Source organism: Schistocerca cancellata, chromosome 2 (genome assembly GCF_023864275.1).
Source record: "Schistocerca cancellata isolate TAMUIC-IGC-003103 chromosome 2, iqSchCanc2.1, whole genome shotgun sequence".
NCBI lineage: Eukaryota > Metazoa > Arthropoda > Insecta > Orthoptera > Acrididae > Schistocerca > Schistocerca cancellata.
The window spans coordinates 833,331,352-833,355,743 of NC_064627.1; the positions used below are offsets into that span (position 1 = coordinate 833,331,352).

At 43.8% G+C, this 24,392-nt stretch overlaps 2 protein-coding genes across 3 annotated transcripts in view; one reads left to right on the plus strand and one right to left on the minus strand.

Annotated features, from left to right (window-relative positions):
* LOC126162733 (beta-catenin-like protein 1) overlaps nt 1-9,827 on the minus strand; it is a 97,517-nt gene extending 87,690 nt beyond the window's left edge. Inside the window, exon 1 of the mRNA XM_049919397.1 lies at nt 9,665-9,827. Coding sequence (XP_049775354.1) covers nt 9,665-9,694 — 30 coding nt within the window. The 5' untranslated portion in view covers nt 9,695-9,827. The remainder of the gene's footprint in view (nt 1-9,664) is intronic.
* LOC126162735 (uncharacterized) overlaps nt 9,823-24,392 on the plus strand; it is a 387,453-nt gene continuing 372,883 nt past the window's right edge. For both annotated transcript variants that reach the window (XM_049919398.1, XM_049919399.1), the window contains exons 1-2: nt 9,823-9,962; nt 10,044-10,100. The gene's annotated coding sequence lies outside the window, so the exon portion shown is untranslated. The remainder of the gene's footprint in view (nt 9,963-10,043; nt 10,101-24,392) is intronic.

A 24,392-nucleotide genomic window follows, 5' to 3' on the forward strand; every position in this document is an offset into this window, starting at 1 on the left:
TCTTCCAGGGAGCGGAAGGCCAGCGGGTAATTCGCAGAAGCAGAACACTGAGCAAAATGCTCTGCTAAGTGGTTTGCAATGGTGTCAGATTTAGTACAGACTGCAACATTCAGTGATAGCGCAGGAACACTGACGGGGGTCCGATAGCCATAGAGTCGCCGAATCTTGGCCCAAACCTGCGATGGAGAGGTAGAGACATATCTTTCCCAGAACTCCTGCTTGTGTTGGCAAATGATGCGGCAGGCCCACACACGGGGCCGTTTAAATTCGATTAGGCGTTCTAATGAGGGATGCTGCTTGTGACGCTGGAGTGCCCACCTGCGATCTTTAATCACCACAGCGATCTCAGGCGACCACCAAGGCACAGTCCTCCGCCGAGGGGACCCAGAAGAACAGGGAATGGCAGATTCTGCACTGGTAATGATGCCGGTGGTGACCGAGTGAACCACCGCATCACTGGCGTCATTGGAAAGAGGTGCAACAGTGGCAATGGAGGAGAACAAGATCCAGTCAGCCTTATTCGCAGCCCATCTGCAGGGGTGCCCAGAAGAGTGACACTGTGGCACTGACAGAAAGATCAGAAAGTGGTCGCTACCGCACAAGTCGTCATGCACACTCCAATGGACAGACAGTAAGAGGCTAGGGCTGCAGATAGAAAAGGTCGACTGCTGAGTACGTGCCATGTGCCACACTGAAATGTGTGGAGGCACCATCATTTAAAAGGGAGAGGTCGAGCTGTGCCAATACATGCTCAACGGTGCTGCCTTGGCCTGTTGCCACTGATCCACTCCACAGAGGGTTATGGGCGTTGAAGTCACCCAGTAACAGAAAAGGTGGCAGCAATTGGGCTATCAGTGCAGCCAGGACATGCCGCAGGACATCACCATCCGGTGGAAGATACAGACCGCAGATAGTAACAGCCTGAGGCATCCACACCCGAACAGTGACAGCCTCTAAACATGTTTGTAGAGGGACAGACTCGCTGTGAGGGGAGTGAAGGACGTAGATGCAGACGCCACCAGGTGAAAGATACAGACTGCAGACAGTAACAGCCTGAGGCATCCACACCCGAACAGCGACAGCCACAGAGAGCGGGGGTTTGCATTGCTGCAAACAAAGTTTCTTGAAGAGCAATGCAGAGGAAAGACTGAAGGCTGAGAAGTTGTCTGAGCTCAGCAAGATGGTGAAAAAAACCGCTCCAGTTCCACTGGAGGATGACATTGTCTATGGCGGAGAAAGGCGTGAGGGGACCATGGAGGCAAATTACGCCACTGGGTCACTTGCAGCCACCGATTGAGTACCCGTGCAAGTGACATCCATTGCGTCCGAGGGTTCGGCGAGATCTAGGTCCTCAGCGGACGCCAGAATCTCTACCCCATCCTCAGATGCTGAGCTTGTAGGAAGTGGTGGGATGGGAGCCACTGCAATGTCTCGATTCTTGGGAGCCTTTTTCTTTCTCTGCTTTTCGCACTGTGCCTTCGGTGGTTCTAGCTGGGAGGGCTTCACTGTGTCAGTCTCAGGGACAGACAAGGACCGTGAAGCCCTACGACCAGCGACCTGTGGTTGCTTCAGCCACTGACGGGTGTCCACTTTTCCACTGGTCAGAACATGGGAAGGGAGGGCCCCAAGGGACCCCTTCCTGGTGAGAGGAGGCGAAGAAGACTTATACTTCTCCAGCTGGCAAGTGAGAACTGATGTCCCTGATGGTTGTGGGGGTGTTGCTCCTGAAGTACACTCCTGGAAATTGAAATAAGAACACCGTGAATTCATTGTCCCAGGAAGGGTAAACTTTATTGACACATTCCTGGGGTCAGATACATCACATGATCACACTGACAGAACCACAGGCACATAGACACAGGCAACAGAGCATGCACAATGTCGGCACTAGTACAGTGTATATCCACCTTTCGCAGCAATGCAGGCTGCTATTCTCCCATGGAGACGATCGTAGAGATGCTGGATGTAGTCCTGTGGAACGGCTTGCCATGCCATTTCCACCTGGTGCCTCAGTTGGACCAGCGTTCGTGCTGGACGTGCAGACCGCGTGAGACGACGCTTCATCCAGTCCCAAACATGCTCAATGGCGGACAGATCCGGAGATCTTGCTGGCCAGGGTAGTTGACTTACACCTTCTAGAGCACGTTGGGTGGCACGGGATACATGCGGACGTGCATTGTCCTGTTGGAACAGCAAGTTCCCTTGCCGGTCTAGGAATGGTAGAACGATGGCTTCGATGACGGTTTGGATGTACCGTGCACTATTCAGTGTCCCCTCGACGATCACCAGTGGTGTACGGCCAGTGTAGGAGATTGCTCCCCACACCATGATGCCGGGTGTTGGTCCTGTGTGCCTCGGTCGTATGCAGTCCTGATTGTGGCGCTCACCTGCACGGCGCCAAACACGCATACGACCATCATTGGCACCAAGGCAGAAGCGACTCTCATCGCTGAAGACGACACGTCTCCATTCGTCCCTCCATTCACGCCTGTCGCGACACCACTGGAGGCGGGCTGCACGATGTTGGGGCGTGAGCGGAAGACGGCCTAACGGTGTGCGAGACTGTAGCCCAGCTTCATGGAGACGGTTGCGAATGGTCCTCGCCGATACCCCAGGAGCAACAGTGTCCCTAATTTGCTGGGAAGTGGCGGTGCGGTCCCCTACGGCACTGCGTAGGATCCTATGGTCTTGGCGTGCATCCGTGCGTCGCTGCGGTCCGGTCCCAGGTCGACGGGCACGTGCACCTTCCGCCGACCACTGGCGACAACATCGATGTACTGTGGAGACCTCACGCCCCACGTGTTGAGCCATTCGGCGGTACGTCCACCCGGCCTCCCGCATGCCCACTATACGCCCTCGCTCAAAGTCCATCAACTGCACATACGGTTCACGTCCACGCTGTTGCGGCATGCTACCAGTGTTAAAGACTGCGATGGAGCTCCGTATGCCACGGCAAACTGGCTGACACTGACGGCGGCGGTGCACAAATGCTGCGCAGCTAGCGCCATTCGACGGCCAACACCGCGGTTTCTGGTGTGTCCGCTGTGCCGTGCGTGTGATCATTGCTTGTACAGCCTTCTCGCAGTGTCCGGAGCAAGTATGGTGGGTCTGACACACCGGTGTCAATGTGTTCTTTTTTCCATTTCCAGGAGTGTAGATGGAGCAGGAGCGACAGGGAGTGAAGTGCCCCCCACCGTCAAGGGGGCAGGTGGATTCTGACAGATCAGAGAGCTAACTGAACACGACGAAACAGGAGACGGTAGAACTGTTGTCACAGCGGTGGCTTAGGTGGAGGTCATTGGCACAGGATGGAGTCTCTCATATTTCTGCTTAGACTCAGTGTAGGTCAGGCGGTCCAGGGTCTTATATCCCATTATCTTCCGTTCTTTCTGGAAAATCCTACAGTCCGGACAAGAGGAATGGTGTCCCCGCAGTTAACACAGATGGGAGGTGGGGCACATGGAGTATTGGGATGCGAGATGAAATATGCCCAAACTTCCAGCATTTAAAATACAGCATTGGAGGAGGGATATATGGCTTCAATCCCAGCAGTAAACCATCAGCTTGACCTTTTCGGATAAGGCGTCAACCTCGAAGGCCAAGATGAAGGCACCGGTGGCTACCTGATTATCCCTCGGACCCCGATGGACGCGCCGGACGAAGTGAACACATCATCATTCTAAGTTTGTGCGTAGTTCATCATCTAACTGCAGAAGAAGATCTCTGTGGAATATAGTACCCTGGACCATGTTTAAACTCTGATGGGACATGATGGTAACTGAAACATCCCCCAACTTGTCGCAAGCAAGCAACCTCCGTGACTGGGCAGAGGATGCTGTTTTGATTAGAGCCGACCCAGAGCGCATTTTGAACAAGCCCTGCACCTCCCCGAACTTGTCCTCTAAATGCTCCACAAAAAACTGAGGATTTGTCGACATAAATGATTCACCATCAACTCGCGTACAGACGAGGTACCGGGGTGAATAAACTTCACTGCCTTCTTTAGCCATACGTTCCTCCAATGGAGTGGCCAGGGAGGGAAATGATCTCGGATCGTACTTCTTGCCATTGAAGTTAGACCTCGACTGCTTAGAGACTGCTGGTGGAGGCCCACAAGCGAGAGATGATGTACCACACTTCACTGCGGGTGGGTCATCCGCCCTGATGCCACCCACTCCGACAAGGGGCTCTCCCCACGGGCGCCACGCAGCCACAGCAAAGACCACCTGGCAGGATGGCCTTTGCCGGGAGTCCTGATGCCCTGGAGAGATAGGCATCTACTCCTTGGGATACATGGGGAGGTAGCAGCTCAGCCATCAGCAGTGCAATCCCTGTGTAGTCAGGGGGATACGACCAAGAGAGTACATGATGACCCCACCACAACGGACTGGCTACTGTGCTGGATGTCGGGTGTCGAATATCCATTTATATAGGGAGCAAAGACGGAAGTGCACAATAGAGGGAATGTATGCTGAGACCCGGAACACACTGCAGCCGATGTGGGCGGAAGCTCGGTGTAAGTCCAACTCCAGGACAATATCGAATGTGCCAGATCTTAGGGCAAGATGGATTTATGATGCACCACGTAAGGCGTCCTTCCCCAAATGGTATGCACTAACAGAAAATTTTGAAATGTAGTGGTCAAACCCCTTAGGGGACCATCACATTCAGGCTGAAACGTTGGAGACTCCTTTTAGTCGCCTCTTACGACAGGCAGGAATACCGCAGGCCTATTATAAGCCCCGAACCCACAGGGGGGCAGACCGGGAAGGCAAGGAACATTCAATGAGGCAGTATACGCCTCAGGGTCACCTGCTGCCACCGACTTATTGCCTGAGTAGTCTATATCCATTGTTTCTGAGGCTACGGTGAGATCTAGGTCCTCAGCGGATGCCAGAATCTCCACCTCATCCATAGATGCAGAGCTTGTAGGTAGCGGTGGTGTGAGTGCCACCGCAATTCCCTTGGTCTTGGGGATCTTCTTCCTTGGTTTCCCTGGCTGGGAGGACTTCACTGATTCAGTCTCCAGGACTGAGGATGAGTGTGAAACCCTACGATCAGCTGCTTTTGGGCTCTTCAGCCACTGGAAAGTGTCATATTTCCCACTAGCAGAAACCTGGGAAGAGAGTGAGCCCAAGGGACCCATTCCTAGCGAGAGGAGCCGAAGAAGACTTACGCTTCTCCAGCGCAGAAGTGGGGACTGATATCCATGATGGTTGGTTGAGGTGGGGGGAGGGGGGGTTGCTGCTGAAATAGGTGGTGCAGGAGCAACAAGGAGGGGAAGTGCCCCTCACCATCAAGGGGGCAGGTGTAGTCTTCCGGCTCTGAGAGGTGACTGGATTTGGCGGAGCTGATAGGGCTAGAACAGTTGCAGCAACGGCGTAAGACGATGTCTTATGTACAGGATGTAGGCGTTCAAATTTCCTCTTAGCATCAGTGTAGGTCAGTCGGTCCAGGGTCTTGTACTCCATGATTTTCCTTTCTTTCTGCAGTCAAGCAAGCAAGGTGAATGGTGCTCTCCACAGTTGACACAGATGGGAGGCGGGTTACATGGAGTATTGGGATGTGATGGGCGTCCGCAATCTCGACACGTGACACTGGAAGTACAGTGGGAAGACATATGGCCAAACTTCCAGCATTTAAAGCAACGCATTGGGGAAGGGATATAGGGCTTTACATCACAGTGGTAGACCATCACCTTGATCTTCTTAGGTAATGTATCACCCTCTGAGGCCAAGATGAAGGCACTGGTGGCAACCTTATTATCCCTCGGGTCCCGGTGGACATGGCAAATGAAATGTACACCTCGCTACTCTTAATTGATGTGCAGCTCATCGTCAGACTGCAAAAGAAGGACCCTGTGAAACATGATACAATGGACCATATTTAAGCTCTCATGGGGCATGATGGTTACAGAACCACCCCCAGCTTGTCACAAGTGAGTAACACCCGTGACTGGACAGAGGATGCTGATTTGATCAAGATTGACCCAGATCTCATTTTGGACAAGCCCTCCACCTCCCCAAACAAGTCCTCTAAATGCTCAACAAAAAACTGAGGCTTCATCATCATGAAAGATTCCCCATCAGCTCTCAAACATACAAGGTACCAGGGCAAATAAGAGCAGCTGCCATCATTAAGCCTGACGTTCCTCCCATGGTGTGGCCACGGAGTGCAATGATTTGGGGTTGTATTTCTGTCCGTTGAATTGAGGCCGTGAATGCTTTGAGACTACTAGTGTTTGACCACCAGCAAGAGATGACATACTATGTTTCATTGTGTGTCATCCGCCCTGATGCCACACACACCGACCACGGGCCCTCCCCATGGGCGCCACCCATCTGCAGCAAAGGCCATCTGGAAGGATGGCCATTGCTGAGAGTGCCGATGTCCCAGGATGACGGGCATCCACTCTTCGGTATACGTGGGGACTTAAAGGTGCAGGCAACAGCAGAGCGATCCCTGTGTGGTTAGGGGGCTACAACCAACAGGGTACATGGCGGCACCACCACAACAGCCTGGCTACCGTGCTGGATATCAGGTGCAACCAAGCAAACAAGTCCATTATCATCATCAGCATAGAAAGCGATACTGCACAATTGATGGAAAAATACGCACCCAGGAGGATGTTGCGAAGCAACATGAAATGTAACAAGTGCATAAGGTCAGTAGTATGGGAGGTGACTAGTTGGCTTTGTTTTATTGGAAGAATTTTAGGAAAGTGTACCTCCTCTACAAATAAGTCCACATACAAAACATTCGTGCAATCCATTCTTCAGGACTGCTCTAGTGTTTGTGATCCCCACCAGGATATATTAAACGAAGACATTGAAGAAATTCAGAGGTGTGCTGCTAGATTTGTTACCGGTAGGTTTGATCAGTATGCAAATATTATGGAGATTCTTTATGAACTCAAATGTGAATCCCTGGTGGGAAGCCAATGTTTTTGCGAAACACTACGGGGAAAATATAGTGAACCATCATATGTGGTTAATTGCAGAATAACTCTACCTTAAATTTCATACGAGGACCACAAGGACACGATAAAAAATATTAAGGCTCATTAAAGGTTTTTCCTTCATGCCACTTGCGAGTAGAACAAAAAGGGAATGACAAATAGTGGTCACTTGTGGAGTATATATGTAAATGTAGAAAGAATCCTCTCTTGTCCTGATACTGAACCAGATATTCCTGGCACATTCCTATGTGTAAGGCATTCTACTCATTATGCACGTGTTAGGGTACCAATTTAGTGCGCAGTTTCTGATAACACCATCTCCTTTAAAAACATATTCACATAAGAATTTGTTTTAACATCAATAATGGACTCCTATACCATAGAACAAAAATCTACTGCACTACATTAGCCCCTCCAAAACTGGGTACACCACTTGAACATTTTACTAGATTTGAATTATGTTTCTCTAACATGGTTGACATTTGATGATAAATGCCAAATTCTCTTACATTTTATCTGGACAAAAATGGAATAATACCAAACAGAATTTGCTTGTTGCCTCCATCACTGCTGGCACAAATGGTTGTTATAAGTAGCACTGTTTTGTCTGGAAATTCATATTTTCTGCACAGTGGAGTTAGCTCAGCAACACTGCTATCTTATGGTCAAATGACCCTTTACAGACTCTGCGGTCAGGTTCCTTACACCAAAGCATGAAAAACATGTCTAGAAAACGTATGCTTCAAAACACATATCTTGAGATATAGGAGTACCACTTCATCTTTAATAATGTGAAACATCTCTTCTACTGCAAGTGCTGTGGTTTACACATTTTGGGGCCGGCCGCAGTGGCCGAGCGGTTCTAGGTGCTTCAGTCTGGAACCGCCCTACTGCTACGGTGACAGGTTCGAATCCTGCCTCGGGCATGGATGTGCATGATGTCCTTGTTAGTTAGCTAAAGCTAATGATGATGATGTTTGGTTTGTGGGGCGCTCAACTGCGTGGTTATCAGCGCCCGTACAATTACTCAATCTTTGCTCAGTCCAATTTCGCCACTTTCCTGGATGATGATGAAATGATGAGGACAACACAAACACCCAGTCATCTCGATGCAGGGAAAATCCCTGACCCCGCCGGGAATCGAACCCGGGACCCCGTGCTCGGGAAGCGAGAACGCTACCGCGAGACCACGAGCGGCAGACATAGCTTTAAGTAGTTTTAAGTTTTAGAAGACTGATGACCTCAGCTGTTAAGTCCCATGGTGCTCAGAGCCAGTTTTTTAAAGACATTTTGGGAGGAGGAGGTATGGACCAAACGACGAAAAAAAGTCTAGTAAGCATGCAGGCTAACAACTATGAGCACTTTTTCATCTTCTCTACTATTAAACATGTCTCTTCTATTGAACAAGTGCCCACAGCTCTTAAAGTATTCATTTTAAAGCTCATGTTTACTATACTTTTTTTCTTGTTTTGGTGTAAGGAACCTGTCCTCACAGTCTATATAAGGAATTTAGTTGCACCCTGTATATCCCGAAGATAATTTTTAATTCTTGTATAACACTAATTTCGTTGTGAATTACAAACTGCAAGATACATTAAGAAAAGTGGTACTCTATTATATTCAAATCTCTGGCAAGAATTTTGATGCACATCATGAAGATGTAGGCCTATTGCACACAATCTGTGAAACATGTAATGTAGGCGAGGGCATTTAGTAAGTCTTACCTTTATTTACAATGTGAATGTTGACAGTGGAGGTGAGAAAACCAAATTACAAAATTTAGCTTATTCTGCTTGGTTTCACAACACCTGTTGTACTCTCAATTTTCCCATAAAGCAATGGATCAAGTAAAAAAGGCCAAATCGTCCATTTGTCAATCAATTTCTTAGAAGAACTAACTGGTGTATAGAATTAATAACATCAATATGTAATGTGAGAGATATGCATTTTCTGCGCATTTTAAGTACTTTAATACAACTAGTCTAATCAAAAAAACTTTACACACCTTTCTTTTAACAGTCCTTTCCACAATTCGTAAGTACAAGCGAATATATTACTACGTTTTTAATGCTGTTATTTGTTAATGAAAATGTGTTCCGCTGAGTTTCTTTACTGGTTCTAAATTAAAATAAGTAGTAACACCTGTAATGTTGAACGCTTAGCAGTACGCACACTCACAAAAAAATTGTCTATAGTTTCCTTGTTTTCACTTCAATTCTACTCGTAACCTACAACGAATAATGACAGGCAGAGATTAACCGGTAAATTATATTGATGAGCAATTGAGTATCGTTAATCTAGAACTGATGTTTTAATAATATGAAGTACTAAAACTGTTGTACACAAATGAGGTTTATAGAAATTTGTTATTATCTTGCTTTAGTGAAACAAATCCTCACTCACTGTAACAAGATCAAACAAAGATTTAGGCTACTTCGGCTTTCGTTTTATACCAAACTTTTATTTTGTTGCTGCAGTTGGAAGTTTGCTTTTAAATATTCTAACACACAGGAACCACTCGGTCGAGCCTATTACGCTAAGGAATGAATGTTTTCAACTAATGTTTACTCCTACAAAGTACACCAACTCTAACCTCCAACTTCGAAGCGTCTGTAAGTAGAAGACAGTTTAAATCACAACGCTAAAAGCTACATGAAATTATCAAGCAAAAAAAGACGGAAACAAATATTATTACAGTAATATAACCTTGTATGATAGTAGTTCTCCTATGTCCATCGCTGCAGCACTCTTCCCATACGAATTCGGTCTCGCTTGTTGCTATTGTTTTGTTTACTATTAGTTTCTGGCTTGATCGCTGTACAGCGCTGCGTGTTGAGGGCTTGAACAATAACCAGAGTCGTCCTCACTCTCAACTTGGCAAGTGACGAGGAAGGGTTAAGGTGGAAGTGTTCGAATAGTAACTGTAAGTTACGCGATATAACAACAGTCTGCGAAGAAATTGTAGTTTGTTAATCCTCCACCCAGACGCGGCAAATTCCAACAGGTAACATCCAAAATCATACTTTTTTGATCATTTTGCAATTAACCAGCTATTATAAATATTAACAGCTTGTTTTGCCGGCAGCTGCGCGTTCACGCTTTGTCAAGTTTGTACAGAAGAATGTGGGAGATTTCATCAATGGTAAGAACACTTAAGTAATGTGACTGTACGTTTGCCTCTATTATATGCGTTGTATTACCATATATGAGCATGACATAACGAAGTTTTGTTAAATTCACATGAACACGCTTTTAAGCCCGTAATTAGCTCTGTTCAATTTGCGATGCTGTTCTTACCTCATTTAAGATTTGTCACAAAATAAGCCTTCGTGTACTGCAACAAAATTTCATATTCATTTGTGTAACACCAATTAGTAAACTAGGAGAGCAGTTATTAATTACATGCATTGCAACAAAGTATATAAGTTCTTTATTTGGGCATAATGAATAGGGACATCGTAATTATCGCTGTACTGTAATAACTGGTCAATTAAATTGCGAACTTACGCGCACAATCAGAAACAATACATACAACATGTGAATAAAAAGCTGAGTAAAATTCCTGTAGCACGCGTAATAAAAGGTTTGCTAAGAATTCAGTAACCTAAGTTATTAGTATAGTGCATTGTTCAGGTTAACTTTGACACAGGAATCACCTGAAATGGTTTTTTTACACTCGTTAGTTGTGATGCATCGTTGGACTCGCCCAAAACACCTTTTGGCTAGGTTTAAGCTTTCTTGGGTAGCTTTATTATTGTATTGCTTTTGAGCGGTTTTTTCCGAACTATAGAAAAATTTAGATTTTCCAATATCTTCTGTTAATATTTTTTACGAGTATTAAAAGTAAATGAGACTTAGAAAGAATTCTGCAAAGGCCACGCCAGTTCTATGAAGCCCAGTGGATATTGCCACTCGAGCGGCAATAATGTCTCAAGGATATTTTCCACACAATCTTGCATTGTTATTGTTGACAAAGCCAACAATTTTGTATAAAAATAAATTTTGCCCCGTTTCATGAATTGTGATACCAAGTACATGTTTGCATATTATACGTAATAAGTTTTTGATGTTTGGCCAAAAACAAAAAAAAAACGCTTAATATGCTTTGCATATTTGCTGTGAAAGTTGCATCTGTGTATATACGTATCCAATGATGTTACGTGTGGAAGTTTGGAGATCATGGATTTTATAATGGGATTAAATAGGATGATAGGTTTTTTCTTCTTTTGAGGAGGATGTAAAAATCGGTACGTTAGCATTTTTCTATAAGAGTGTAAATAATGCAGTCTATGGTACGTACGCTCTATCACACATTCTCACGGGTATACGAAGGGTATCCTACCATAATAACTTTTGAAATGACGGAGCCCAAGACAGTTTTGGTCGAGTAGCTTGAACTTCCGGCGCTTCACATAAGTTTCATTTTGTTATAGCATCGTGGGACTTTTACAGCCCCCACATCGTGCTAGTGATCGTACGCTGCAGCCAGTGTATTCATTTTTTATGGTGCGAGACGGCAATATATCCATATTCTTGCCAGAAGAGTGCATGATCCACATCCTGCTCTGGTTCTGTGACCGAGAGTGCGTCTCATCCGTATATATTATTTCCCTTAAGCTTATCAGTCGCAATTACTGAGGTGAAGAGACTTCCATCCAGTATCACTATATTCAAGCAGTCATAGTAAATCTCTTGCCTCAGGTCAGTGTCAGCAGGTAGATACTTTGGATCCGCAAATTCTCGACCAGTGTAAGGGGGAAATTCAAATGCCCTGCCATCCTGGTTCTGATCGGTAGACATCAAGAACAGTTTCTAAATTCGTGCCGTTGTCGTTTACGGGATTTCTGTTAAAACAGGCAGAGAAACAAAGCAAAAATCACTTCATAGTTTTATAACTATCGCTATTAAACGATTTTTTTCAGAATTACATCGTATACAGCCCCTATGTAATTTCAATATTTCTGAATCGTTAAATATAATGAACCTGCACCGTGGCCGATGACGCGTATAGAATGGAAATGTCCATTTGACGCATTCTTAGATTGATTTTTTAATTTGCATCGTTTATTAATTTTATATAGCTGTTAATGTATGACATTTAGCTTGACCTGTGTGCATCAAAAAGCGAACTGAATTATCCATAACAATGCGTGAAAAGTGACTTCCTATTCGGCTGAGCAAGGTAGTGTACTCAACGACTACCAGTTGGTTGCTGGTAAGGAGTGAGTATCAGATAACCATTTGGGTCAAGTTTTATTTAGTTTACCTAAATAGGAAGATTCTGCCGCCTGCTTGCTTCAGAAAGGTTGCTACCTACGTTCTGCCCAGCTTACCCACAGGTGACAAAAATCGTGGAATACCTGCTAATATTGTGTAGGACCACCTCTTACCCGGCATAGTGCAACAACTTCGTTGAAAGTCGTCTCCAGAAATAATGAGCTATGCTGCCTCTATAGACGTCCATAATTGCAAAGGTATTGCCGATGCAGGATTTTGTGTACGAACTGACTTCTGTGTCCCATAAATGTTCCATTGGGCTAATGTCTGGCGATCTGCGTGGCCAAATCTTTCGCTCGAATTGTCCATAATGTTCTTCAGACCAATCGCGAACAGTTGTGACCCTGTGACATGACGCATTGTCATCTATAAAAGTTCCATCGTTGTTTGGGAAGATGAAGTCCATTAAAATGGTCTCAAAGTAGTCCAGCACAACCATTTCCAGTCAATGATCGGTTCAGATGGACCCAGTCTATTCAGTGTAAACACAGTCCACACCAGCTTGCACAGTGTCTTGTTGACAACTTGGGTCTGTGGCTTCGTGGGGTTTGCGACACGCTCGAACCCTGTCATCAGCTCTTGTTAACTGAAATCGGGAATCATCTGACCAGGCCACGGTTTTCCATTCGTCGAGGGTCCAATCGATACGGTTACTAGCTGAAGATAGGCGGTGCAGACGATGTCGTGCTGTTAGCAAAGGCACTCGCGTCGGTCGTCAGCAGCCATAGCCCATTATTCACCGCACAGTCCTAACGGATACGTGGCAAATTGATTTTCGCGGTTATTTCACTTATTGTTGCTTGTCTGTTAGCACTGACAACTCTACGCGAACGCCGCTGCTTTCGGTCGTTAAATACAGGTCGCGTTATCCGTTGTGACAGGTAATGCCTGTAATTTGGTATTTTGCAGCACACTCTTGACACTGTAGATCTCGGAGTATTGAATTCCCTAACGATTTCCGAAATGGAATGTCCTTTGCGTGTAGCTCCGACTACCATTCTGCGTAGTCTGTTAGTTCCCGTCGTGCGGCCATAATCGCGTCTGGAACCTTTTCACGTGAATCACCTCAGTACAAACGACTACTCTACCAATGCACTGCTGTTCTCTACGTTGTTACGCAATAAGAAATGGTTCTAAGCACTATGGGACTTAACACCTGAGGTCATCAGTCCCCTGGACTTAGAACTACTTAAAACTAACTAACCTAAGGACAGCACACACATCCATTCCCGAGACAGGATTCGAACCTGTGACCGTAGCAGCAGCGCGATTCCGGACTGAAGCGCCTGGAACCGCTCGGCCACAGCTGCCGGCTGTTACGCAGTACTACCGCTCTGTATATATGCATATCGCTTTCCCATGACTTTCGTCACCTCACTGTGTATTTCACAATTTGAATTTAGGTTTTGTATTAGATGTCATCAACAAAGCAGTAAGCCATATACCTAAGTTTTTTATTTTAATGCGAAAAGAACACAAAGTTTCTTTCAAAACTAGTTCGCACGAATAGCTAGCATTGAAATGTCTAGGACCATAATGAAAAATAATTGCCGGCCGATGTGGCCGAGCGGTTCTAGGCGCTGCAGTCCGGAACTCGCAGGTTCGAATCCTGCCTCGGATATAGATGTGTGTGATGTCCTTAGGTTGGTTAGGTTTAAGTAGTTCTAAGTTCTAGGTCACTGATGACCTCAGATGTTAAGTCCCATAGTGCTCAGAGCCATTTGAATCATTTTTGAAAAATATTTTTTCTAGCACCTTTCGTTTTCACAAACAAGGAAAGTAACCCGCAGAATTGTTGAGATTGTCTGACTGTTGTTTACCGATACTACGGGGTACATTTCTACGTTACCATCTGACAGTCTGCGTGACGAAAACTCATCCGTACTTACTGTATTTATGTTAATAAGCGAGCCGTTATCTAATTCGTTTGTAATTGGATACAAAATACTTTCACAACCTCACTGAGCAGTAGTCATTTGGATATTACGAATAACTTTCTGCAAAATCAGCTTCCCCTACGCTTTGCGTGTTCTATCTGTGCTTCGATGCATCATATTTCACATGTGTACTTTATATTTTAACGGGAGTGGCGATGAGCATTAATGACGTGACCACTCCTCACTTCCCATATGGGTGAGGAGGCAGATAAAACTCCATGGATGCAATTTCTAATGGTTTCAAGTGAAAATAAGCCATGAAAATGCCATGGTTGCTCCTCGAACTTTTTCGAAGTCTTTGAGAAAATCTTTAAGTCGTGTGCATGATTTGTTCTGTTAAATTGAGACTAGGCCATTCGTGCAGGTGAACTTTGATTACCACGGGACGACTGTTAGTTTTGTTTCTAAATGGACGCTCCATTTATGTTCCAGGCCTGCCTCAGCAAACGTGTAAAACTAGTTTCCCTTAAAAATGTAGTTGCCGTCACTTAAAATGACCAGAAGAATTTATAAAATGGGTAGCTCACGACGAAATGTGTTCTTTTCCCTTGAAGTTTAGGGTGCGCGCGCGCACTGTTTATCCACGCGTGACACAGAACTTTCTTGTCTTATTTAGCTAGAATTTCTGTCTGTTTACAAACCAAAACTTTAATTTTGTACAAGGAGATTTTTGTGATTGATAATAGAACATAATGATATTCACCAACCATTTCCTACCGCTTTCAGCATAAGGAGGCTGCATACTACATTGAAAATTGTGTTATAGTACTGTTGTGTGATTGGACGCTGCTGCCTGTCCCCACCTGTGACCGGCGTGTTAATTGCGCCCTATTGTTCTCCCCCGTACGTGCTGTGATGTCATACGCATGGAACGGAAAGCAGCGTGATAGCCTGTCAGTCATTTGCTCCCAGTGTCATATATGCCGGGTTATCGATTACTAGCACTTCGATGAGGGGATCACCGGTGTACAAAGGTGACATCTGTGTCATTAGTTAGCAGAACAGTCATTGCAAGCCGTTTGCCGTCTATGTAAGGTCATCCCAGCTTTTTGAAATTACCTAATACTTCTCCAGGTTTTCCATTCATTGTAGCCTTGTTCTCAAGCGATGTACTAAATGATTGGTAACTATTGAACTACATACGTTTTGGCTGAACGGAAACACGGTTGTGTTTAGAGGCTTTCATAATATATTCTCAGTAACCAGAGGGGTAACTAGCGCAAATGCACGCGTCCATATAAACACGGTGGAATGAATAAGAACATCACGTCGTTGACGTTCTCTTAGGCATTTTCATTTTTTCTTGTTTGCCCATAACTATACAAGCATGAATAAGACTTACGTAGTATCATTGTTATTACTTATTCTACTATATATTTTAATTATTTCACTGCACATTTGTACAAGAATAGAGAGAAAACGGTCCATGGCTTATTCAAAGCAACCATCCTGGTATTCGCCTGGATTGATTTAGGTGAACTAGGGAAAATAAATGACGGAAGTGAAAGGCTCAGGAGTGGAATTAAAATTCTCACTGAACTTGTCTTTCCCTCTACCATCTTTCCTCCGGGTCCACTCACGTGCACATTCATGGTCCACACCTCAGCCACAGCTTCGTCTGGACCTATCGCAAGGCCCAAAAGACTCAGTTCCTCCAGAGGCCGTCCGCCGCCATTTTTCTCTATTCTCGGCGCGGTCCAGGGCTCAGAAATACTCTACACTGATGGCTTTTTCACTGCAGGGTTGGTAGCCATCTCTCGCCCTTGAGCATATCCATTCCTGTACAGGTGAGTCCCTCCTCATCTGCAGTGACTCCTTAAGCAGCCAAAAGCTCTCAACCAGTGCTTCCCTCGCCATCCTTTGGTAATGACTATCCAAGAGCAAGATTTTAAACATGGCTGAAACAGCAACTGTTGAAATTCTTCACGGCAAATGACAGCCAAAACAGTTGCAGGATAAAGATGTATCAAAATTCTTGACCACGGTTTTGGTATATCTAAATATACCTTCATCAGAAGTAAAATACACCTGTTTTCAGGATTTTAAATGAGATGTCCATGTACTTCGAAACAGCCTTTGAAACCTGGGCAGGTACATATTTGAAGATTTTAAACATGGCTGAAATAAATGGACATCTCATTTAAAATCCTGAAAACAGTTGTATTTTACGTCTGATGAAGGTATATTTAGATATACCGAAACCGTGGTCAAGAATTTTAATAAATCTTTATCCTGCAACTGTTTTGGCTGTATCATTTACCGTGAACTATCCAATAGTCTGTTTATGCCCTCGGAAACAGTGAACGTTAAGTGGCCTCCATCTGGGCACCAGGACGTATCGGAATCTTGTGAAATGAACTTGCTGACAGGCTGGCCAAACAGGCTACCGGTAAACCGACTCAGGAGATCAGCACACCGGAGACTGATCTCCGATCCGGCTTAAGCCGTAAAGGTTTCGGCATCTGGAATACAGAATGGCACATCTGAAGTACGTCAAATAAATTGCTTGCTATAAAGGAGACAACGAATGTGTGGTCATAAATGCGAGCCGTATCTGGCTGATTCACGGTCGCCTCCATCGCGAGGCCCCACCCAATATCGCTGCGGCTCTCCATTGACAGCAGTCCACGTCTTGTTGGACTGTCTCAATCTACCGGCCCTGAGGCGGTCTTTTAATCTTCCTGATGTACTACCTACGGTGTTAGGTGACAATGCCTCAACGGCTGATCTGGTTTTAAGTTTTGTTAGAGGAGTTTTTATCACTCAATCTAAGGGTGGGCGTGTGGCCTTTTGTCCCAGGGTTTCATTCTGCCTCTATTTTAACTCTCCTCGCTCCTTCTGGTGCTGTCTGCTCGACTTCGCGTTCGTCTTTTCACCATCTGTGTTTCACGTGCCTTGGGTTTTTAGGCTTGAGATTTTAGTGTGTTGCAGGGTAGCTGGCATATCCTTTTTTATTCTTGCGATCAACCAGTCCAGGCCACCTGCTATATAGTTTTAATACATTCTACGCTACGGGAGGCCCTAGTCACACGACATTTATTATTTAACACATTCTACCGCTTTTTTTCTGTAGTTAATGTTTTCACTTTTGGCTTGCTTCATTTTCTTCTTCAGCGTGGTTACACAATTCGTTTTACGTATTTTGTTCCTTACTTGAATTTCAGGCGATAAGATTCTTTTGTGGTATGGTTTTAATTCGAGAACTGTGTGAATAAGAAAAAAATTGGACTGATAACAACAGTTTAGTCCCTCTAATCCACAAACCAACAAAGCAACCGTTTTGGCTCATAATATGAACAGCAAAGAGTTTGCAATAGAAGAGATTTGTTTCACAGTATCGAAGATGAAAAAGTGCTCTTAGCTCTTATCGTACGCATTTTAGAGCCCGTGTTTACTATACCTTTTTTGCTTCTAGTGTCGTATACTTTCAGATGTATGTGTTTACACCATTAATTACGCTACACCCTTTATTAGCGTTTTCGTGAAAAGAAATTCTGACGTGAAACAAACATCCAACGGCACGTACTGCAGTATATACTGCTGCGCGATGTTGGATCGTGGTAAGATCTGTTGATCTGAAATGACTATATAACAGCAGACTGCCGTCATAATTTCAGTAATTTATATCTTCATTGTTTTTATACCTATCTTTGGTTACAGAAAAAGTGAAGTTACTGTCCACCTCTGGTACGGAATTACCTCTTGGCAACTTCCTTCCTGGCGAATTACAGTTAAAGATAATGAAGTGATTGACAGTTGTTTACAGGGCAGTAAGCAATGAGAGAGTAAATTTCTGTTCACTGTTGTCGTATCGCTTCGCTGTTTCAGGAGAAAGTGGTGGTTACCACGGTGAGTTGGTGGTGATTTTTGTTCATGGAATCTTAAACTGTCGCGATCCTTTTTTGTTACAAAGTTTGAAAGACTTTTTCCGGAAACAATCCACAGACTTGCATATATCACTTTCTATAGCAATAGGAAACGGTAGCAGCTTGGGACTCACGGGTGGCTGCGAGCATTTTCGGGTGATTCAGCAGCTAATAGTATTGCCCACGAAGTCAAAGTTGCGGATGGAACACACTATACAGTATTACGAGGTTCACACAGAAAGTTTCGAAACGTTTATCTTAATTATAATCTTTACAAGCTCGTATGTTCTCATGTTATTGAAGTATTCTACCTGATGTCCTAAGCGCTGCCGCATTCATTCAGACCACAGTGTGAAGGCGTTTTTTTTTTTTGGAAGTCCTTTAAGCACTTAACATATGTAGAGAACACTATTTGTGGAACCTCGTATCGACGAACGCGGATGATTTTTATCGCTGTGGATGACAAGGAATTGCCCAGAGCTAGACAGGAAAGGGTTCATTAGGATGTGCTTGAATCCAACTATGAGGTAGCGCGTTATCATGATGGAGCAAGATACCGTGCAGACTTGATTCGATTATTTATCCCCAATTTAATTGAATAATACGAGCAGGCAGACACCCATTCAAAGATTTTTAAGGACATAGTTTTGCAACAACTACTATATGGAACTACGCTACGAAATGTTGACAATCAAAATTGATTATGAAAATGCAAGAGAGTAAAATGTTTTGAAAACAAGTTGAGATGAAAATAATGAAGTTGCTTAAGGACTAATGGTATGAGAAGCGGCAACCGTCTCTGTGGGTGCCTAAAATTCTTCTAAATGCCACCAGAGAACGTCACGGTGCTTGGGTTGCTGCCTTCATAACTGGCATCAGTAGGTTTGGAGTAGCGAAGGGCGCGCGCGTGCGCGCGCGCGCGTGTGTGTGTGTGTGTGTGTGTGTGTTTTAATATGTGCTGCAACTAAGTAGGGGCTCAAAAAGGATCAGAATGTGTGTTACCAACGTCAGTTTCAGTTCCGGTGTGTTTTTGTGTGTTAAAGCAGATATAATGCGTAATTTTACAATGATGAGATTGAACTGAAAGCCCGTACGTATGTTTCCACATTTCTCTGGAGGCTTGGAGCAACATCTGTACAACACGTCACACATAGCACGTAGTATGTGGACAAAAATACTGAGACCTGCCCTGACATACTTCCGCTGGTGGTGGTTGGCCGATTGATAATACGTTTATCCTAAAAAAACTAGTGGAATAGACTATGTACAACACTGAAAATTTGTAGAGAGGAACGGAACCCTCTAAAAGCTCCATAACGAACTGCAATGCAAGACATTGTTCCACCCTGTTAAGTTCTGAGAAGTCGTTCGCCTTCCTAAACACAAATACATAAATTACCATTTATACGGCGCCAATATCCAGGACTGACATAAACGAACATTTGAAGCAAAAAACTTAATATGGACATGTGCCCTATTCCAAATGAATTCCTAGATAGTACACCTTTAATGTATATTGTTGTTTATTTTTTGTATTAGTTAATACACTGTCATGTTTATGCTTCTACAACAGTTATTAAACATTGCAACGTGCGTTTTCAAAGTATCAATTGAAAAATACATATTTTTAACACGTTCACCTATAAGCATTATCGTACACGTCACATAACAGCTGTCGTACTGTTCACAGTAGCTGTTCGAATATCCTATCGTAAACTTAAGTGCATTTGCGCATTCTTGAGAGAACATGTATTGCTTGAGTGCCTTTGCGCGTTCCTTAAGGAGGATAGAGCGTCCACGACGCGACGAAGTAGTTCATTTCACATGTTCCCTTTCGTTTATACACCTCAGACTTATTCCAAGCCAATAAACAAAAGTGTAATGATGTAAGCTCTGGCGGCCTTGTTGACCAGTTAATTGTACTGGGGAGAAATCCCGAAGGAAATCTCACAGTTCAATTTTGGTTCCGCACCTATTCCTTATAAATATATTCTATGTGGAAACCATTCAGAATGGGACATATGTCCATATGAAGTTTATTGTTTCAATTGAGCGTTCCTATCATATTCCTGAATATAGACCGTTCATCCTGGGACACATTGTGTAGGGTGGTTGGCGAAGCCAAAAACTGCTGAAAGGGGCGCAAGTAAATTACGGATACGCATCTAGATCTTAAAACAAAGGGAGTAAACCGTTGTACTCGTTGCAGTTCTAGCATGAGCGTATTTAATTCGTCTTGGTTCTTGAGAACAGAGTTCTTGATTCCTCGAAGTTCTCGTTTTTACCCTATCTAATTTAATGTAACTTTCATTTATCCACAACTACTGTAATAATGGAGTTACTTACCGCGAAGAATGCAGACACCATTTTCCCCCTCACTTCATAGTCCTTTCACATTGCTGGGTAGACGTCTTCTGGGAAGCTCCAAACGCGAAGGAAGATTTAAAGCTGAGTGTCCCGTCGACGACGATATAATTAGAGATGGAATCTGCCGAACACGACACACAATTTTAATGACTTTAACCGTACTGCAATTGTAATCCTACTACCTCGTATCATTTGCGCATGAACGAATTGTAAAATTTCAAGGAAGTCAGGCACCAACCACTTTATTGATAGCCGGTAGCATTTTCGTTTAAACTACAGCGGCAATAGTAGACTGTAAACCGTTGCCCCGGCTGTGGAACTCATGACGCGTTTTTACGAATGGGATAGCGAATGTACTGTGTTGAAGAGATGTCAGTAATTGGCCGTATTTGAGAAAAACTCAATTAGTACAACGCGGTATCTGTCTTCTCCATTCTGGGATTTGGAGTTTGTCATAACGCAGTCTTATAAAACGGAAATTGGGTCATTTCACGATACAGTTAAGTTTAAAGTAGGAGAGGAAAGTGAGTAACATATAATGCAAATTCAGAGAAGTATGTATCCTACCCGGGGGGAGGGGCGAGGGATTAACTGCAACCGGGAATCCGAGAGTGGAAAATCCGTGTCCCTAACACTGAGTGGCTGTTGTAGTAAGTGATGATCATTAGAGGTTTGGCACTAGCTCAACTAGACAAGGATGTATTGTAAATCAACCAAGCTCTCCTTGACAGCGTCATCCAGACTTTCTTTATTAGAAGATCTGTGGCACAATCGAAATTTTTATTACTATTCAAAATTAATTTCGTTGTTTATTATTCAAAATTGTGATTGAGATGTTTACTTGTTAGGAAACCTGAGGCTCTATGACGCGACATCTATTGAAGATCGATACGTTGGTTTTCCAAAATGCAAGATTTCGTCTGAAGGAATTGAAGAAAACCGGGGATACACAAATAAGAGTGGTTGCACGGGATTTGAATGTTGCTGTCTCGGAATAGGACTCGAATGTCTTCACGATATCTCGGCGATATCTTGGTATTCGAATTTGGCTAGCGTGGGAGTAGTGCCACTGTCGTATATCTCTGTAACGGAAGTGGCCCACGATGATCTGGTGTCCTGTAAATCTGCGGGAACAGGACACAAAAATGAATTTTGCCGGATACTGCGTTCAGTCAGCGGAAGACCTGCGCACTTACTAGTTTTAATTTTTGTTTCAATGCAGATAACGTTTCAGCTGTTACAGATTTTCTGTTGGCACCTAAACAGAATTTAATTCTATAATGTATACCCGTTCGTGTTCGACGAGTTCTTGCAGCATGCGAAACGATTGGCGTGGGTTAGCTAACAAACAACACACCGGAGTGGGAGGTGTGACTCACAGAGCGAGCCCATACGTTACGAAAGCAGTCCTGTGCCGGCCCCTGTTCAGTGCTGCCTCTCAGTTTAGATGCTCGTGTTACCAATTCGGATGTTGTTTCATATTATCAAAGAAATGAGTCGTTAGATGAAGCCTTGCGCACATGCTCTTTAATCATACATGTTTATATTAACAACATTAGTGGGGAACGTCGCCGAAGATTTCTGGACTAATAGCGAGATTCACTCGCCGAATGTTCTCTCGTAGTGTTAATATTTCAACCAGAAGATAACCACATTCATCTCACCTTCACTTACGTATTCCATTGATCATTCTGTGCACTTAAGGTGGCTACCCATAAAACTAATGCTCGAATTTTCGCTTACCTCTGACATTAAAATTTTGTATCTTATTGACTTTCTAATATGAATCTCTTAATTCGCCAGGAATGTTCATTTAAGTGCATATCTTGCTTGCGAGTAAAAGATTTATTCTCGCAACGACTCATCGCCTGTCACGTAGAAGCATCCGAAACAGCCGCAAATCTTCTGGTTTTTAGATGAAAAAGTGTCATTGAAGATAACATGAAATGCTACACTTATTACTAGCGAGTGCCCTTGAATATATTGGTGTCATATGTGAACTTAACAACTTTTTAAAATTATTTTTACACACCCTCTAACTACACAACTGTCTTGTTGTTTGGTGTGTTTAAAAACTAAGTATTTGGTATGTTTGCTGAGAATTTTCGATACATCGCTCTTACCGTTCTCAATTACACATCGTCACGCTTAATAACACGGACCTATCTTAGTTTCTAGCATACCTGTCTTGTATGATGATGATCGTAATATAGGCAATCATATGACGCTTGTGGTAAGTAGGAGCCATTATTAATTATATATAGTTAATTGAGACTAGAAGTTAACATTGTGAATGCAAATACCAAGATAAAGAGTGAAAGACTCCAAGCAACTTCGTCTGGATGATAGGCATACACCTACCTTGCAGTCGATTAGCTGATGCGAAGGATATTTGCAAAATGAAGAGGTTGAAACTGTGTTTTTGAGGAGGTTCTTATTAATCATACTACATGACGTCGAGCAATTTTAAACTCTGAACATCATGTTTTCTTAGGAATGAAGGTCGAATCCATGTGGAGTATCATCCCATATTACAGGTTCGTCAGAATCGGTACAACTGATCGAATGCCCTTTTTTTTCAGCAAAGTTTTGAAGTATGATCAGGAGAAACCTACAATTATAGGTGTCCTCTGGGGTGGCGAGAGGAGCACCTGCCCTCTGGAGAGTCCGCGCAGAATACCGTGGCCGGTAGATGCGAAGTCGGCAGCGCACGCATTGGGAGAGCGGTAATAGTGGGAGTTAAGCCTAGTTTACACGACAAAACTAGGTTGCAGGCAATTGTGCTACCGGACACTGCGCATGCGCGCCGCGCGTTTACACAACTCATTGGTGAAATTAAACAGTTTGGGCGTGTTCCAACTTTGGCGACGCTAGTTGCATAAGTTTTGAGGTTATGTGTGTTCGTAGAATGTAGACAAACTGAAATACGAAGTGGGGAAAGGAGAATAATGTTCGCTGTTTGTATATATTTACTTTGCATGGGTGTTTGTGGGATTTCAGTGATGCTAATTACAAAAATAAGCAACATATTGTTGCTCCTGAGACCGTGATGTGCGATCTGAACATAGTTTGACGATATCTGAGATGCAGGGCAAAATTTATTCAGTTAGCAGCATATATATACAACTGAATTAAGAAAAATACAAGCAAATGTAATTCTAGCTATAGAAATGCTTTATCTTTTTTTATTTTAGGAATATTGTTGACAGGAGGGAAGGCTACGCAAATCAAGAAGCTACATTCTTCATTCAATATTCATCTATTTAAATCGTCGCAGTAGTGCTCCCCATTCACATATGTCTGAATTTTGAAACAGTCATCTTCAAGATAGTAGTTTGCAAACCATTCTCTTCTTAAATGCGGTCTGTTTCGAACATTTACTGCTGTTAATGTTAATAATTATTACTGTTAATAATTATTGGTGTTACTGAAAAAACGTCATCACCATCTTATAACATACCGAGTGTTCCCGATTATAATGCATGCAATGTGATATGTAATTTCAGTTCTGGCGACAGTGCTTCATGCATTACAATATCTTTATTCCTTATCATGCAATTTATTCTATTTAGAAGAAACTTTAACAGTTCTGGTGACATTCCAAGATAATTAAAAGAACTTCTTGGGTCTTCCATTACAAATTATTTCAGCGAGGATGCTGAGCAACCGAGCTGATGTATTTTCTTCATCCAGTCACGAATCGAAACACGTTTCTTATTTTTATCTTATGCAGCGATTCCACGCAACAAGCTCGTGTGACGTGCAGCTGCCAAAACTTTCATTTCAGACACGACTTAGGAATCCACAAAACGACTAAACTGAAGTATATACTGGTTTCGCCGTGTCTACAGTCAAATATGAAACTATTTGCGTGCAACTCATTCCATGCAACGAGTGGCGCAACCCAATGTCTTCGTGTAAACTAGGCTTTACGGTCAGGCGCTGTAGGGGAAATGCCAAAGGCTGGAAGGATAGTGCCGCTCTGTA